At 34.5% G+C, this 19,979-nt stretch overlaps 1 protein-coding gene across 2 annotated transcripts in view; it reads right to left on the reverse strand.

The window, feature by feature from the left end:
* LOC109533577 overlaps positions 1 to 19,979 on the reverse strand; it is a 56,061-nt gene that overhangs the window by 15,627 nt on the left and 20,455 nt on the right. Inside the window, exons 6-11 of one of the 2 annotated variants that reach the window (XM_048670244.1) lie at positions 18,770 to 18,901; positions 15,468 to 15,665; positions 13,714 to 13,841; positions 13,245 to 13,434; positions 8,976 to 9,035; positions 1,116 to 1,288 (exon numbers count right to left, since the gene is read on the reverse strand). In XM_048670244.1, coding sequence (XP_048526201.1) covers positions 1,116 to 1,288; positions 8,976 to 9,035; positions 13,245 to 13,434; positions 13,714 to 13,841; positions 15,468 to 15,665; positions 18,770 to 18,901 — 881 coding nt within the window. Of the gene's footprint in view, positions 1 to 1,115; positions 1,289 to 8,975; positions 9,036 to 13,244; positions 13,435 to 13,713; positions 13,842 to 15,467; positions 15,666 to 18,769; positions 18,905 to 19,979 lie in introns of both variants that reach the window. The other variant, XM_048670243.1, reaches the window with a different exon arrangement.

The following is a 19,979-nucleotide window of genomic DNA, read 5'->3' on the forward strand; positions in this document are numbered from 1 at the left end:
GTTCCAATGATTGACTTCACGTTCGATAGACACAAACCGTTGATACGGACGACGACACGAATTCGATTTTTAGATTTCTTGACCGTCTTGTCTATCCTACCGACTGTGCCATTTACGTGTGGGTCAATACAAAAAGCCTTTTTAAAAAAGGTCTTTATTAGAAGCAGAATACAAATGAACTATTCTCGCTTGGTTTCGAGTTGTAATTGTAACCTCGGTACATGTTCTTATCTTTGCTTAGTGTTCGATTAATTTATGCTTATAATTCAAGTTGCAAGAGTCAATTCAAGAGTCATAATAGAGGTGCGACTTTTTCTCTAGCACACCCTATATATGTATATCGATATACAGCGATATGAAAATCGGCATTGTGTTCACACAAATAGTACATACATTGCTAAATTAGATTGCTTAACACATCTTTGCAGGACAAGATGAATCAAAGACATAATAATATAATTAAATATTAAATAGATAAAATAACGTAATTCATAGGGTCACACTTTTTTAGATTACTGAACATTTATAATTAAATTATAAAATTTAATACTTTTAAAATATTCAATGAAATAATGTCAATAGACTCCAACGATAATTAATATCACTTCGAACGAAATTTGTAAGAGCCCGTTAACGAATTCGAGTCTTAGGCCGTGTTTCCACAAGCCACTTCTTGAAGTCGTTACCGGCCACACAAAGTGATTGCTCTGTGGACTTCAGAAAATAATAGAAAACTCGTCTTAAAACGAGGCTAATTCCTCATCTCCATGGAAGATGGTTTCTGTCCAACAATTTAAATAAAAATTTCACGGCGGTCTTCACCACTTTATTAATTTACACGTACGCGGTAAGCACAATCTTTTTTTGAAATAGTTCATCTGTTGTGACAAAAAAACTTTGTTAAATGGTTGTTAAAAAACAAAAAGAGGTTTTAGGCTAGAGCCTTTTTAAAGGACAAAATGACATATGAAAAATTATTAGAAGACCTATGTCCTAAAATATCGGAATATCAATATGCTATAGTCAATAAACTGATTATTTTTGGGATATGGCATAGTTAGAGATATTGCATTGATTTGATTTCGCGATTTTTTATGACATTAAATTTTACTTACCGATGATATTTTAGAAGCAATCGACGAATTATTAGTTGAGGATAAATCAATGTGCCTCGCGTGCAGTTGGTTCCAAAGAGAAATGCCCATTCTTACAGTTCCTGCGCTGCCCCCGACCACCATGTAGATTGGAATATTGGGCTCTCGTGGGCAGTCTCTGAAATACTTAATTCCTGTAAAAAAGAAAAATGTGCTCTTAGCTATCCATTTGTATTTCCTTGTGCAGGAACGCTTGCAGATCAATAACAACCAAAATTCAGGTAGTCATTATTTAGATCAATTTTCAGCATTTACAATTTATCTGGTAAAATAAAGTCCATTAATGAAGTCCAAAAATATAACATTTTCCTCAAATACCAAAAAAGGTGAAATTAAATTAGATAAAACGATTGCTGAAAAAGCAAAGCAATGGTTCTAACAATAGGTTTAAAAAGCCACCAGCAATTGTATTTTACATTTGTGTCTTTATAATTCGGCCATTGCATTTAATTTTAATTAAGATAAACATTCGTTGTTGAAAATGTTCGCGAAGACTGGGAACTGCATTGACATAGTTAATGCTTTGTTAGATTCAATAATAGAAAATATAATATCAAATAAAAATCTGACTCTAGCTGCAAACAACCAGTTTCGATATCAGACTGAAACTTGCTACCGTGTTAATTTTGAAACCGAATATATTATATAATTTTTGCAATGATAAATTTCCCAAATCAGTGGCGATCTTTAATTTGAAAATTTTCCTTTGAAATAGATTAGCAATTTATTCTCTTGAGCAAATTATTGCTGAAAAACGCATTTCAGTATAGGTTAATCATTAACCTCGTATATTGTGTATATTTTACCCGTTAATTGACTATAAATTATTCAAAATTAGCAATTTTAGTTCTATTCCATATCGCATTGTCAGCGGTTCGCATATCATATTTAGGTCAATCGTATAACAGAGCAGCATTCAACCGCAAACACACAATTTAAATTGCAATAACTGAGCTAGTTCAAAGCCCAAACTAATCTTACAATGCATCCGCATTTCCTCGGCAATAATCCAACGTTAGTTATGAGTTGAGTTATGCACTTAGCTTAAGGACGTATAACTTCTCAATTTAGATACCATGGCCGCATACAAAGTAAGTTCTTTGTATTGAAATATTATTGCTGTGATCGGTGCCAATTCTTCTCCTTCTTCTGATGCCATTTTCATCAAAGATTGGCGATCATTATAACAATTTTCACTTTGAAGGCTGCTGTTCTGAAGAGAAAATTTTGCAGAAATTGTGTTTCCGCAAAACTACTGCCTCATTGGTTGGCTGAAGAATTTCAGCCAGGATGTCTGTCTGCGGCCGGTAGCCCTCCTTATTTCTATCTTCCCCTGGATAATCACGTGCACGAGACGGTATTTTTAATTGCGCTTCACATGGCCGAAATATGTTAGTTTTCCTTTCTTTACAGACTCATCTCAAATGAGCTTATTTTGTTTTCCAAAGCGTGAATCAGCGTTCATCTTTCCACACCATATAAAACAATGGGAAATCATAACACTTGACCATTCTCAGGCGCAAGTCCATATTATTTTTTTTGCATTTTGATTAACACATTGCGAGCGTGTTCAAAGGGACTGCGAATTTCCTGACGTACATCCCACACCGTCTTTATAATACATGGATGTTTTGCCTCACAGAAACCTCCGAGCGTGTAGCGTTTGGATTCAAAAAGTGTAAATTGATCTGCAAAATCTTGCTCACTGCCAAATGGCATGATAAATATCAAGATGCCCGCATTTCCGCAAGGATTTACTGAAGTTCTTCTGCTGAAGCAATAAGCACCGTATCATCGGTATAGCACACATTTTTAACTCGCTAACCGTTGATTAGAATGCCTTCATTAGTGTCATCTTAGGCATTTGCCATTAATATTTCAGCATACATGTTGAACAGCACATCTGTCACATCACATACCTCACACTATGCTTGATAGGATAAGCACCAGGCTGTACTTTGTACTCTCCACTAGCACCCTTAGGAAATTCCCCACTGTTGTATACAGTGTTTTGCAGCTAAGTCAGCTATCTGATTCCCACGGAGTCCAGCTCTCCAATATCGCCATGGGTTTCATCAGGCTCGAAATCAGACAGGAAAAAACGCGAATAATTACAATCGAGGAAGGATGGTTAGGATGGGAAGGAGGCTAATCGATGAAGGATGGTCAACAAACACAGTAGCTGGGAAATTTGGAAAACCGAAGAGCACTATTATAAAGAAATTAATTAAATTGTCAAATTAAAAAAAGTTTGTGACATATATCTGACATATAATTGACGTTTTCCACAAAGTCTGATTAACCAAAATCGGGCAAAATCGTCTTTAGGTCTTTAGGTCTACTTTTACGTGACGCCAATTGTGCAGGGTCATTGATTGAACTTTGGCCACCCGTTTTCGCATCTAATTTGAAATTTAGAGAAAAATGTTAAATACAAAAGTTGTAGATATTAATGTCTAGTTGATATATATTAATGGGTTGTCTCAAATTCAAGTGGCAGACCAAAAGTACCTTTTTTTAAATGGAATGCCGTACTTTTTATTGCATATTCAAACTATTCGCACAATTCTAGACATATTCGATTCTAATTAGGCAACGAATTTGTTACGTCGAGGAATGTACGAAACCAAGGTGCATTGTTGCTGAAACCCAACATCCGCACATTAGCGCTGTCCTCTTCGGTGTCAGTCAATTCCTACTCAGTATCAGTATTTATGTCAAATTATTCTACATTATTGTCGGGTCCATCCTCATCCACAGAGTTATCGTATTCACTGTCGTAAGGGTTTATTTCTTCCCCTAGCTGTAAAAGTCTTACCTGATCTGCCTCATAAGACATTTCTCTAGAAATAACAATTTTTTAATAAAATACATGCAAAAATACAACCACAGTATATTCTTACATCTGAAGAAATTTTGTTACGCGATTAATAACGTCGGTCTCACAGACCGTATTTCTCAATTTTCCCGCACTAAATCACTCGCTTCTAAAAAACCCTGCAGTAGACTGATGAGAATGACATTGCTGGAAGGTACTGAAAAGCGCGCCTCCTCACCTCAAAAATTGTGCGCGTAAATTGCATCTCTCCGTTGAGTCGGTCTATGAGACCGTACGTTATTACTGAAGGGTTAAGCGGCTTGACTCTCCCCCACCCTTTATTTGACAAGTTAACAAAAAAGTTCATAAGGAAAGTCGTACAGTTTTTTATGGTCTTTTGACTAAACTTACTAGATGTTTCACTTATCGGAACAATTTCTGAATAAAATCGACTTTTTAAAATACCGTTTACAATTAAGCCATCTAGTGGTCATCTGAGAAATATCAAAATAATTTCCAGCAAAATATTTTCTTCAAGTTATCAATTTTTGTTCCGATCACTCTACAACACATACTTTCCAAGATACGGCCGCTTACCATCCTTATTGCGACACCCTGTATACCTTGGTCGAGAAGGCTGTTAAATACCTCGCACATTATATCCTTCTGAGCTGCGCGCCTCAGGATATAAAAATGTTCAGTATATATGTAATAGCTTAGTTCTCGCCCTAGATATAGATACTAATATAGCCCTCTTCACAGCAAGCAGGTGAGGCCCCAAATTTAAGGCTAGCCAAGTAATACATTACATGAATTTATCTAAAGCCGAGAAGCCAGATTCGACGTATCTGTGGCATATCAAGGGTCAATATTGGTTGTTCGGCCTTCGCTTTGCAGATATCTCAATTTGTCTTTGCAGTCCGCCATACATCAATTTGAACGGTTTGTCAGAGCAACAGATCGCTAAACTAACTATGTGACTGATCTATAGACGAATAGTTACTGAATTAAGAAATATGTCTGATAAAAATTAGCGAAGATGACTTTAAGAATTGTGTCGAACTCACGACGGCAAAAAAATATTAAATGTCATCTTTGACTTCCTAGCACCTATGGGAAAACAATCACGTTGCTTTTCCAGTTACTTGTGAACTACTACTAAATGAGTCGTACAATTTTTAACCTATTTGGAAAATAGTTCATTTATTATTGCACTAGTCAAATACACGTCAAAGAGAAGCAATGTGCATGGAAAATAAGTAACAGTCGGAGGCATCGAGTTCTGGTACGCAGACCAGATACTGGAAGAACAGCAAATCTGATTGATAGGTACTACCTAAATAAGAATCTTCCGCCGAATATAAGGTGAATCGCTGGGAGACAGTCAGAAGTGAAGTCATTCCTAGCGTATGACTTCACTTCTGACGTAAATACCACGGTGAGTACGGCCTGATGAAGAAATATTTAAATTGTGAGGTAGTATCAAAGTTCAAAAAAAAATTTTGCAAAGTACAACGCGTGGAGAATAACTTATCGATTGAACAGCAAACAACTGATAATTTTATCACACAATCCTGGTTTTTTAAACTTGTTGGAATCTGGTGATGAAATAATGGCAGATAAGGACTTTCCAAAAATTGAAACAGAATTGTTACAACGGCAGTATGCTCTAATTAAGCCACTATTTGCTTTGGAACCTCAATTCAGTCAAGAACAAGTACTTGAATTATACTCTGTAGCATCTGTCCGAATGCATGTATTTAGAAAGGGCAATTCAGAGGGTAAAGGTATTTAAAATTTTGCGCTGCATGTAATCGTAGAATTGATTGATCAGATTGATGAAATATGTATTTGGCTTACATATTAGCTAATAACAATTGCCACACACACCCAATTTCTAATTTAATTTGAAATTTTGGGAAAAATATTAAATACAAAAGTTGTAGATATTAACGTCTAGTTTATTTTAAGATGGTACCAATTGATACAGGGTGTCTCAAATTACAAACTTAACTTTTTTTTAATGAAATGTCGTACTTTTTATTACATATTTGAGCCATTAGTGAAATTCTATATCTTTTCGATATAAATGTTCTATACTGATTTTCATCTGTTTTTGAGTTAATAACCATTTAAATATTCGGGCAGTCCATTTTAGAAAAATCGAGTTTCGTCAACCACTTGAATTTAAGACACCCTGTAGCAATTGTTATTATCTTCAAATAAACTAGATGTTAATATCTACAACTTTCGTGTATAATATTTTGCTCTAAATTTCACATTAGATGTTAAAACAGGGCGGCCAAAGTTCAATCAATAATATGTCATAGGTACATATGAGTTTCCTAATGTAGTTTAAAATGAGAGCCAATGGTCTCTAAATACATTATTGAAATATGAACATTGTTGAAGGCAATGCTATTTATGTATTATTAACAACGTTATATCAAAGTTGTATATTACTCACAAATTCATCTAATGTAGTAAAATAGAACAAATATAACATATTTTTTTACATTTTTAGTGTGGTAGTGAAGAGGAGGAGTAGTAAGGCGTGGGTGAATGGATTCAAGTCCCCCCTACAGAACTACTACTACTACTAACTGTATTTGACAATTTGCATAAGTACCCTGCTACCTACTGTTCCAAATTACACATCACATTAGTTTCTCTGCAATGCACTTTTTCGCCAAAATCTCTCTACTAATCTGATAAATGCGAAAAGACAAGTTTGGAAACGACCTTAACTTGCATTTCTAACATTAGGTATTCTGTGTTTTTGCAAAACGGAAACCTTAAACTTGAAACTAAAATAAGTCGGATTCAATCAGCAATCATATCAGTTTACAAAACTGATTTGTATTGTATTGACTGACTAACTGACTGTATTTTGTTGAGAGTCTTTCATTTTTTATGCCTAGTAATTATCCGGTTTAAGAAATGCTTTTTTTTTATTTGAAGCTTGAATGTTTCGATTTTATTTCGAGAATTAAAACGGTTGATTCCTCATTTTCTATGACAAATAATGGAGAACACAAGTCACGTCTCTTACCATAAGTTTTGAATCACTGTGTGAAACGTTTTGAAACTAAAAGCAGCAAAAAATAACAACAGCACAACAAAATAAAATAAAGAAATTAGTACTTTGTATTTGCTTTTAGCTTCCAGAGACTGTAACAGTTTGTCATTTTAGTGGCATTTTGAAAATTAACTTATTCTATTAACTATTCTTTATTGCGGTATATTCTTCCGGTAATGCAGAAGCAATTTCTTGTAGTGTCGCTGAAATACTTTCACGAATCGGTTCATTACGTCCTATTTCATTCCATAAATGTTCATTAGAATTCAGATCTAGGCACCTAGCAGGCCGCTCTAAAATGGTAATACCAACAGTTTCTATAAAATTGTGGAAAATCTCCAGTGTTTGCGCTATTCTGATGGTCCAATGGGACAAAAGGAACGTATAGTATGTACAGTTGGTGGCACATAAAAGTAGACTATTATAACAACTTTATTTTCCACGTCGGTCTACATTTGCGTAAATGACATAATACTGACAACTTGTTTTCCTAGTTATTATCAAAATGTCACATTCAGAATTATTAGATCGTTTATTATCGAGGAAGCATGGTCAGCAAACACAGTAGCTGAAAGATTTCCAAAACCAAAGAGAACGATTTATAATTATATGAATTAAATTGTCAAATGAAAACAAGTGTGTGACATATATTGTACCTATGTATATTTGACATATTACGGGAAAAGGTCATTTAGGACTTATCTACGTTTATGTGTTGCGCACTGGACGTACAAATATGTGCCGTCGTTGATTAAGTGATGGGAAAAATATAAAGACATATACATGACTGAGCCACCCTTAAAGCTCTAAATTTCTATTAAAATTTCTTGGTTAATTTTCTCCTGTTTGTTGCTCCACTTGCTTTCGACCCTCTACCATATTACGTAAGACCAATCTCTAATTTAAATCAAACCGGGCCTTTATTTCGAATAAAGTTTATTTGCGTACCGCGGCGTGTTCTGAATAATTTAGGACCTCTTACCTTGCTTTGAAATTTATTTCTTGCAGCCGTTTACAAACTCTTTTCAAAAGATCTTGAACATCAAAAAAAGTTCTCTGGGAAGTTTTAGGCTAGCGACCAGAACGAATAAATGTGTCTTCTGTTGAAAAAAAACAAAGCCTGAGCCACTTCAATCTTTGGTGACATTTTTGATAGTTATCAAAGCTGCAATTCAAGGATTTTCTGCGAAAACCAATGCTTAGCTGCCCGTCAAATGCAACGGAAACTAACTGCAACTAGATTCAAGTGATTTCATTGAAGAAGACATTGTTTGTTTATTAGTTGTAAAAAACGATATTGCAACTGATTAAAACAACTTTAAACAATTTAAATTAAAACATTTAGGTTAAATTAAATTTAAATTAAAACTTATTAATCAGTTGTAATATGGCTTTCAAATTTTCGTTCGTTCCGTTGTCATTTTTTTATATTGCGCTGTTTTTTTATATTATGTTATATTTTCATAGTTATTTTATATAGCGACAGTGAAAAACCTGTTTAAAATATACGAGTACTATATCTTAACTCCAATCAACGGAGAAGTAAATTTGTAATATAAAGTGTGGTTTAATTCAACCCTTGAATATCAAATAAGCGCTTTCGACTGTTAATTCATCATCAGAACCGCTGGAAAACACAAAAAGTTGATATAAGCACCATTGGGGAGTCAAAAACATGAATAGAATAAAATATGGTAAAAAACTTACTAAAATTATAAGGAAACCCCAAAAGCGCAGAACAAAGCATGCCAACCAGTGGTAGAGCGTTCAAAGACACACACTTTTGTAAATTCAAAAAATTAAAACGCTAAATTAAAAGCTGGACTGGATTGGTCGGAATGACTAGTCAGGCGAAAGTCAGTGAAAGTATTAATAGCTCAGAATACTGAATGGAAATTATTTGATATATTGATAAATTACTTACCCATTATGAGCATAATTAGTGGTACAACCGAAAGGCAGACAAGAAGTATCGTCACCATAACTGAAATAAAAAAAATTGTGAAAATATAATGTCGAAATTTTCAACCTTTCTAAGCACTCAGTCCTTTGAAAATAGGTGCATCCTCTTAATTAATGTATTGCTAACTAGGTAAACTGTTTACTTAACAATATTGAAATTGAATAGTATGCACGGTGTTTTTTCTGCAAACTGGGCAAGTATATATCATTTATTCTGACTAAACATCTCACGTTTTCGGAACACCAAAATCAATCACATAAATAAAAATGTAGAGGTCACCTAGAAGACAATGGTGAGTTTGATCCTTAGCATTAAGGGATAAATATCAATTATATAAGGAGAGCTTCCGGTTATACCAGAAGTAGGCATCAAGTTGCTTGTTACATATATTGTTATTTTTAAGATTCTAATCTAAATTCTAAATATATTTCATGTACAACGTTCTATATCTAGGTCTAACCTTTTTTGCTATATTTCGAACTTTATGTAAGTAAGGACAGTTGCAGTCACTCTAATAATTATTAATTTTTATGTGAAACTTAATTTGAGTCGCATTTTTTTTTGAAAAGAACCTTAATGGAATGTAGACAACATTAAAGTTGTCTATTCTAAAATTGTTTAGTTTTCGAATTATTGTCAATCCAATAGGCATGATGACAGTATAAAGGAATCAAAGAATAAACGTTTTTAGAGGAAAATTTGTGTTGAAAGGATTCTAAAAAGTGACCCATTATTAATATAAGTATTGTAATCAATAAGATTTTTAAGATAATAAAAGTAAAAAATACAGCAGTCGGTCATCTTGCTTGAAAGACGATTCCGAGCGCGTCGAAGGCCGTGACGTCATCGACCCTTGAAGTAATCAGCAGCGCGCCTGTGCTGTGTCCCATTAATTGTTGTGAGTAGTGATGGGCTAGTCGGGTCATTTTGATGATTCGGATCGTTTTAAAGATCAGAATCATTAGAACCCGGTCGTCGGAGAGATTCGGAACCCGTACTCGGGATTCGGATCAACAGATCAGTACCAGAATTAGAGAACCAGAACGATAGAACATAGGTACACTCCCAATTATTAGAGGTAGTCACGTCAAGAAAGATAAAAATGTAATAATTTTAGTCAACATTTAATTTATTGCGGAAATAACGTTTTTTTCCGGAAATAGAAGACGCGTACGTACATTATACAAGGGTATTTCAAAATCTGTCATCATGCTTATTGTCCATAAAATTCTTGAAAATAATAATATGCACCCCTACCACACTGTTTAAGACCAGGCGTTAAATGTTGTTACTGGCAGTTAAATATGATTCGGGAAGATCAAAATTCCAATTATTTAATTAATTAAGACCGATATCGAATAATTACAAGATGGTTTATTTTCTTGGGAATTCGGTCTGGGCAGGTAGCTAAAAACATGTTTCTTTTTTTTCACCACTGCCCAGACCGTGTAACGGTTAAAAATGGAATTTAGTCAATGGTTCACCTGTCTGCTAACCCGTTGTTCAAATGTTAAATGTAGTAATAAGTTATAATTGTAATAAGCTATTTTTGTCAACCGATTTTCATTTGTAACTTGGATTTAGTAAGCACGTTTGTCAGATTAGGTTAGTAATATTTTGGAGATTATTTGAATTTTGATGTTTGGATATTTGTATCTCTCTCCCAAACATCAGCAGTCTTTATCATGGGTTTGTCTGGCAACGTGGTGGTTGCCCCACCTTCACGTACCACCGTTATTGATCGGAAGGGACGAGGAGTGGATCCAGTAGGGTCACCGAGCGAAGGGCTCTCTCTCTCACTCTCTCTCTCTACTAAATTGTCATTTAAATCGTTGCCTTAATTAAATAGTTTTTTCATTAAAGGTTGATTTTTATTCTTTTGTTCTGTCCGAAATTTGTCGTGTTGCAACCGAATTCCTAAGAAAATCATCCATCTTGCAATTATGACGTATTATGGAGCGACGAGACCACTTTCAGTAGCACAGGAGGTGTGAATTTGTATAATATGCATTATTGGTCGGAGCAACACCCACATTGGATGCGGCAAGTAGGGGTACCAAAATTGCTGGCGTCTTGACATATGGTGCGAAATCGTGGCATGAAAAATTATAGGACCAGATTTTTTTGACCAAACACTTAATGGAGAAATGCTCTTGGGATTTCTAAACGTTTTTTTACCACCGCTTTTGGAAGATGACTCTCAAACAAGGAGCAAAATGTGGTTCCAGCTTGATGGTTGTCCGTCTCATTATAATCGAAGCGTAGCGTCCCAGCATTTAGACGAAAAATTTGCAAATTGAGTGATTGGAAGAAAAAGGTCTGGCAAACGCGTTCACCAGATCTGTCTTGCTAAGCTATTTATGGGGTCGATGAAAACACCTGGTTTTCCCAGACAAACCCATAGCCAAGAAAAATATGATGGGAATAATTACAAATGCCATTAGAACCTTGTCCAGGGCTGAGATTGAAGAAGCAGTTTTTTCTACCGAAATTAGAATAACTAAATGTATTGAGAATGATGAGACATTTTGAACATTTGTGAGATGTTTTTGGCTTGACTTTGTGTTGTTAATTCTAGGACTTTTACTGTGTCATTGTTATTATTTGTGCCGTTCGCCCGTTAGCTTGAAGCACGCTTCAAAACTGATTTGGAATTTGGACTCGCTAATTGGAATAAAGCGTTTCAAAAATTTACAGTAAAAAAAGTATTTCCATTTTTTTCTATAAATCGAGAGCGACTGGAAATATAACGATGGGGTTTTCACTGAAATGTAGGTTATTTCAACTTGTGTAAAGGCATGTCAAACTAAGAGTCTCGTTTCATTTAACTATTTTCCAAATATTCCAAAATTTTGTAATGGCGATAAAAAATACCATCTAGTTGTTTTGTTTCAGACTTAACGGTTTAAGTAAAAATGGCGTTTAAAAGATATTAAAATGCTCTTTCGAACTAGTCCAAAAATAGTGAAATCAGTTGAGTACTTCAGGAGATATTAAAATGTAAGTATTGAAAAATGATTGGCCTCCCCGATTTTTATTATGAAAGACACAAAAAAAATCTTTAAGAGATAAACGATGCGGTATTACCCAAGTTCTCAACTGACGTTTTTAAAGTTATAGCTCATATTTCCCTTTTCCAAGATACCAAGACTTGTTTTGTGGTAGAAGTTACGCGTTACGCGAAGACGTTCGAGCTACGAACTTTAATCCACTTTACAGCCATTTTTTTGCCAACTTTACTTATAAAGATTTTTTTCCCGAACCCCTAGTCCTTACAGTTGTCAAGATAGAGCCGCTCTGTACCCTTATCGAGACACCCTGTACAACGAATAAAATAAAATAATAAGGCCATATTTCAAAACTTTCGGTTGAGCGAGTTCTAGGGAATTGTAAGGAAAGCAATGCTTTCCTTGATTCCATGGACCGCACGCGGATACCGCCATTCATCAAGAATCGTTTTTCCTGTAGGAAATATTAGAGAACAGAACCTTACCAAAAAACATTTGTTATTGTAAACCACAAAAAAGTTTTATGGAATAAAACGGCTTCAAAGTACTGCAGTACAGCTCTTTGGAAATAGGTAAGTACGAAATTCTGTGAAGTGAAAGCTGTGAAGCTAATTACGAAACTATTCGAAACCGAGCAAAATGTATTTTAAACTTTGATAGCCTAGTTTGACTATTTGGATATTACTTTATTGGCCTACTTTTTCGCACCACCCTATTTATTTTTTGACAATTGAAGTATTTGGAAATAATTGAAAAGTAATTCCTTTCATGAATTAGATAACCTAAGCTCAACTGGATTGTTTTTTCGAGTTCCATCTATTGCCTTTTCACACTGATGTCCGGCAACAGGTTTATTCATATGTATAGTCTGTACGCTATAACTTTGGTCGCACGTAATCGGTGACAAAATTTGACTACCAACATAAAAACAATTATGCATGAAATTTGTGAGATAAGTCGAATATTTCTTGTTGTGTTTTGGGCATTGGAGAAACTCAGGCAATCGTAAAGTACCAAACAATTTTTGAATACTACCGAATTTAAATCTATGTTGATTATTTATGTTCATCTTTAAAATTATTAGGTAGGTGAAAATTAGGATGCTGTCCAATCGACACTTTGTATATTCAATAAACAAAAAAATAATGTAAAATTTTATACTTAGTGATGATTCAATTTTCTAAATGTTTCACCAATAATTAAACAGCGAACATAAACTTACCAGTCTTATTTACAATTCCCAATGCTTTGCAGACAAAATCACAAGTTCCGCTTGCCTCTAAATTAGCATCCTTCAGTTGGTATGCAACTGATCCATAGGTGGTAAGAGTCAGACTCAAGTTGAGACCTTCACCCATTTCCCGTACGTATTTCTGATCGCCAAACAAGCGACGCTGCTCATCACCTGAGACCTGTGACATCCCCACCTGTTTAATTTAGCTCACTTTGGGAATGGTAAATGAAAATGAATTCTACTGTTCTAAAGTAGCCATTCAATTTATAGTGCGACAATGATGCAAAAGTATATAAATGATTCTAAGGTTACATTTTTACTTTTCTAAGTAGGCAATTAAAAGCTCAACCGACTTTTAAATGGATTGCAGGCATAGAGATAATTAGACTCAAATTTTAAAAATCGGACTAGACAGTCGTGCTTTGATTCACTATATTCGACAACATCAAATTTTTACCTGGCTAACAGAACTGCTTGCTCTCCGAGAACCGCTACTTTCCATTGTCGAATTGACCCCATAGGAGGAATTTATATTTCCTTTAGAAGCAGACCGATAAGAAGGCGAGGAACTTTTTCCCTTGGAATCTAAAAAGTAAACATACAGTGGGTCTCAGAAGAAATGTCTAACACACAATGTGTGTTTTGCACATGCAACATTGAAAAAAAAGTTGCTGTTTATTTCATTTTTTAATTCTCCATTGAATGATAAGTATGATTCAGGTTACACGTACTATACTTAAACTCAACTGTTTTAGATAAATGTGGAATTGCACCTATTAATAATTGATGACGACTATTTCTTTCAAATTTCTGTAGTCCTGATAAAGAACGACCTCTTTCAAGAAACAGAACAACAATCAAATTATAATAAATGTTCAAAATATGTGCCATTGAAGGCTTGAGAATCTTCCCGGCGATCCATAAACTGCTCTATACTTTTTCATCGATTTTCTGGGCTATGACACACACTTCTTTTCGGATCTTTTCTTTTAACAACAATTAAAATTGTTTGGCCTGAAAGCAAATACTTTCGATTTGAGGAAACTCCGCAAAAAGAAAGCTATTGAAGTTAACTCGGGCGATCTAAGTAGGTGGCCATTCACTAGGTCGTCTCCTTCCTATCCGCTGATTAGAAATTGAAAATAAAGTGATCAATGTTGGAATTAAGTCAAGTTGCCGAAATTCTAGAAAAACTTGTCCAGGGAAGACTGTTTTAAGAAAAATGGTCCTTTTACTTGATACTATATACCTCTATTATCCAAAGCGGATTTTATGTTGCCTAATATCGACAATTTTTTCGGTTCACATAGCTAGGTCCCAATGACCCCAATCTGAGAAAGAGAAGAACATGAATTTTCTTCCAAAGAAAGTAAATCGTCAAGTTGTTCATTTTCATCGCGAGCAGAGTGTCTTTGTTCTCTACTATGATAAGAATTTTTATTTGACTCAGATGGTGTAAGCGCATCTCGAAAAAATGGAGCGACGACTAAAAGGTGTTCGAGTTTCAGACATAGGGGTATTGGAGAAAATTGTAGCACAGCTTTCCAAAAGTACACTAGGAGCATTGCACAACAACTAGCACTTTAGCAGGCAACTATGTACCAGATAATTGCTGCAGAATGGGTGTATTCCTACCCTGTATGTAAGATACACAAACATTTCTTGTCTCTCGAGTACAAATTGAACAGGAGTAAATTGAACAGTAATAAACCAAATTCGAGAAGCTACTCAAAATGTGAGCTTAGTAATGGCGGAAAGAGTGCATAATAACGTGGTTACACAGGCACAAACATGTTTGGAGTTAAACGGACAGAACTTCTTGTGAGCTGTCCACACTTCAAAACGGTTCTTTGATTATGTTGCCAAAACGGTTTAGTATTCCAAAGACTTCCAATTTAACATTTTCGTAATGAAATGATGAAATTGGTCATGTATATTTTAATATCTTGTCACTATTCGGAAATATTAAGTTAAAATTAAATAAGAAGTTAAAATGCTTTCGATAAACTATTTGCAGCAACGCTTTTCAATACTTTTGTTTATAAACCATACTCACATTATTTTTTATCGTAGATTCTAATGCAAAAGTTTCTACGTCTAATATAAATCACATAGATAATATGTCCGCTACTTAAATAGTAGGTACCATTTTCTGGAGTATTATAGAATATTTCTAGTTAATGTTCAATTACGCAAATCATAAAAACTCACATGTGGCATTATCTGCACTCGCTCGCCTCTCCTTGCCTGGTGGTTCTTGAAAAGTCAATGTCAAACTTCCTCTGGAGCTTCGGATTTCACTTCCGATATTGTTCCTGGCCGCAATACTTCCTCGAGGACTTCGATTGACCTCCTGCCCATTGTCAGGACCGATACTGCCCCTTGGCAATCGTTGCTCCAATCCATAATCTAATGAATTAAAAACGATAACCTTTACGATATTTCTATGTATCTCTACGATTTGTAAAACTAAAAATAGTCAAATTAAATGTAGGTACTAAAGTAATTTAGATCCCTACAGGGTGTCCCACCGGAAACTGCCGCGATAGATATCGATATGTATACAGGGTGTTTGGTAAGTAGATGCATTCCTTGCAGGGGGTGAGAGTGCAATTAGTTTTGGATATATTTCGCTAATCGACCAGGTTCCGAAAACCATTAGTTTCCGACCTACAGGGTGTTAAAGTTTTAATTAAAAAAATGTTATTTATTAATATTTCGAAAACGGCATGGACTATTATAATGAAATTTGACAGGCTTTGCCAACTCAGAACAGTACACGTTTTGCGTTAAAAATGTTGTTTCTATCTTTTCCAGTGGCGTGGCTACAGGCACGTCTGTGGATAATTTTAAATAAAAAAATGTTATGCCACTGATTTTCCTAAAAGTAAGTAATATTTTTCAAGTTCCTGTTCAATTGAAAAGAGAAAAGATCTATTCACTTTTTTTCTACGACGTCCCGTTTGCGAGTACACAAATTAAAATCGATTTATTGCACTGTAGGCTCTGTAATAGTTATTGACTTATTGACAAAATTAATAATTGCTGTCATTTTGCGTGTCTGAGTAACTTACTTCTACGTAATTTCGACCAAATTCACCTTCGTTGAAAACTTTATTTGTTGAAATAGCTGAGTTTTCCAATGCTGAATACGCATACAGAAATAGTGGCGGCTTCCAAATATTCTTTTCTTTGCAAAGACCTATCGAAGAGTCAGTGAGTCAGGAAAAGTACAAGGTAGGCAAATTCACGTAGGACCAACTGTACGGGAGTACCTTGATCAGCGTTTTCCTAATCGATGGATGGGGAGAGGACGCCCCATATTATGGCTTGCTAGAAGCCCAGATCTAACTCCGTTAGACTTTCACGTATGGGGTAGGATGAAAGACAGCGCATTACAGATGCCGCTATTACACTTAGACATACATTTTCGGCCAGGGCGACACGGACAGAAATAAGAAGGCAGGCACATGCATGCGTTAGAGAAGTCGGCTTCATTTTGAGCAAGATCTTAAGTTGTTAAGAATTAATGAATAACATAATTTTTTTCCGTATCAAAGCAAGTTTGGTGCGCATTTCAATACTACGAATAAGTAAAATTTTAATTAACAGGTAAATTAATCTAATAGTTAAAAAACAAATAAAGAAACTCTAAGACTGATGTCAACTGCGGCTAGTAATAATTTTAGTAATAAAATTGATACAACCTAACTGCGCAATTTTTGCTGTCTTTATACTAAACCATACCTAATTACAACCCGAATTAGCTATGCAAAATATGGACTTTCATTTGTTTACTCGCAAACGGGACGTCGTAGAAAAAAACGTCAAGAGACGTTTTCTCTTCCAAATGGAACAGGAACTTGACACATATTATTTGTTTTTAGAAAAATCAGTGGCTTAACATTTTTCTATTTAAAATTACCTATTATACAGACGTGCCGGTACCCACGCCACTGGAAAAGATAGAAACAACATTTTCATCACAAAACGTGTACTGTTCTTAGTTGACTAAGCATGTCAAATTTAATTATAATATTCCCAGCGGTTTCCGAAATATTAGTAAATAACATTTTTTTAATTAAAACTTTAACATCCTGTGGATCGGAAACTAATGGTTTTCGGAACCTGGTCTATTAYCGAAATATATCCAAATTTACTTGCACTATCACCCCCTGCAAGGAATGCATCTACTTACCAAACACTATTTCAAAAGTGTTTAGTTTTGTAAACATTGTACACTGTCACTTTTAGTTGCCACGACAACAGTGACCATTTTAATACAACTAAATGTCAAAGGAATACGTACAGCTGTCAGTTACCTTTTGAAAATAATTAATAATCATACCTAGACAAGTTATATCAAGAACCTGTTAAATATTATTAATTATTATTAAATGAATTATAATTATATCAAGAACAAAAACAGTTTTTTCTAAATCAACAGTTCTCTAATTTTTCTGGTTTCTTTTATAAATTGCACTGTTATTTAGATGTATCCAAAATTCTTGAAATTTTCTGTAATTTATTAACAGCACAGCGTGAAACTTCTGATTTTGTGAAAATCAAATGGCAAATGTGTCACATGTTCTTGGTTTAGATTTATCACATTCTCCATAAGTAATAAATAAGTGTAAATAATCTTCGTTTGTATAATTTAAGCGCCTGGGCATGATTATTAATTATTTTCTAGTACTGTAAGGTAACTGACAGCGGTATTTCTTTGACATTTGATTGTATTAAAAATGGCCACTTTCGTCATGGCAACTAAAAGTGACAGTATTTAAAATAATATGCGACAAAATGGTTATATGAAAACATTAAATTCACAATATTTAGAAAACTAAACACTTTTGGAATAGACAACCTTACCCAAACTTACCGTTATATTTAATGCTGAATAAGATCAAATTATCGAAAATGAGGGTTTTCATTTGGGAAAATTAATTTTAGGCGGTTTTCTCAACGTCATTTTGGAATTTATTTTTTAACAGTTCGTATTAATAGTTATCAAAATGTAGTCAATACTCAATTAATTGCAAAAGCATTGCAGTCTTTTTCAACAAGAAATGTGACACAAATTAAGTAGAACACATTCCCTTATAGGAAAAATTAATAATTATTCGATTGGCTGCAACTGTCATTTTTCACATAAAATTTCAAATATATCAAAAACCGTTAGACTTATTATATCATTATAATATATATTAAAGATATTATACATGAGATATATTTCGAATTTGGAGTGGAACTTAAAAAAATAAAAATATGTAATAAGTAACTAAAAATATTCTTATTAAATGCCCATAGATCGCTTGCTTTCAATCACTTCGGCACACTGTCCAATTTTCAAATTTCTCCTAATTATAGTTGGCCAGATATCGATCTCAGTTCAACAATGATGATGAATAAAATAGAACTTTTCTATCAATGTTACCAGCATTGCAGTCTATTAAATATAACTCAATACCAGAAAGTATCGTTATCGCTTCCGAGTTTAAGCACCCACGTACCTAAAGTGCTTCCTCCTGTAATACTCCCTCTGGGGCTTATACGATATGAAAATGCTTCCAAGGCTGCGCTGCCTCGGGGACTTTTGTTCGATTCCACAGGAGTTAAGCTATGTCTAGGACTTCGGCTTGCCGCTGCTGAAAGCAACATCTGTTTTTAGGTATTGTATTCCACTTGGGCGTGTCGAAACACACCCAGTTTGGACTCTGATTATTTATCTCTTCGAAAATATGCTTCAGTTTTATATTTCAGTAAAAATACATTTCAAATACAAAATTTTTAAATAGTAAAAATGGCCTGAAAAATAAAGTGTATTGTATTAATTATAAACTCAATTTTTAAAATTTGTTGAAAAAAAGTTGAAATTTCATTTTCGCTTAAGACCTTCAAGCAATGTAGTATTGCCATCTTTGGTATTGCCTTTGGTATTGCCATCTCTTGAATCAAAAAAGGGTTCAAATCATTCCAAGTAGAGTTCGAGCAAGAATAGCAATTGAGATGAACAAACATTATTTTAAATGACACTAAAGGAGCGAAAATGCATAAAAACCAGTAAAGCTTTGTCATGATGCATGAAACACTACATGCTTTCCGGAACCGAAAGTGTTTAAAAAGTCAGATGCCGAACAAAATGTTAAAAAAGCAATTAATATTTCAGACTAATTTACGTAGTTGTGCACCATTAAAGGTAGTATTTATTCACAAACACCAGACATATTGTCACATTAACATATTGTTCTCCGCTTTTTATTGAGGCATTTTTGAGCATGATAGATGTCTTTATATTCAACTGGGTTTAGGTTAAAAAATAGTCCTTCTAAGAAAGTGCAGTTATCGCCTATACATTTTACGTCGGTGCGGAACTAGTTGTTGTTGCCATCTGTCTTGGCCTGACTCTCAAGATTAATTGCTTTTTAAAATTTCACTTCTGCTGGAATCGCAATAATCAGAAACATAATTTTAAAAAATAGAGGGATTTTTTAAAAGTTGTTTCACGCACAGAATTACAATTAGTATTGTAACGGAAATGGCCTGGGGTACTCACGATTGGAATGGGGGGATCGAAATTCATGGTATTTCAGTAAATGGGAGCCCCATGTGCGCCCCATTTACTGTTAAATATGACACTGACAAGCGGGAAATTTCGCACCTGGTCTGGAGATTTCGAGAACCGTCTGGGTTACCTGGAGAAAACTATATAAGCGGCGACGA

This window comes from Dendroctonus ponderosae, unplaced genomic scaffold, assembly GCF_020466585.1.
Source record: "Dendroctonus ponderosae isolate FM_Combo_2020 unplaced genomic scaffold, Dpon_F_20191213v2 Dpon_F_20191213_1, whole genome shotgun sequence".
NCBI lineage: Eukaryota > Metazoa > Arthropoda > Insecta > Coleoptera > Curculionidae > Dendroctonus > Dendroctonus ponderosae.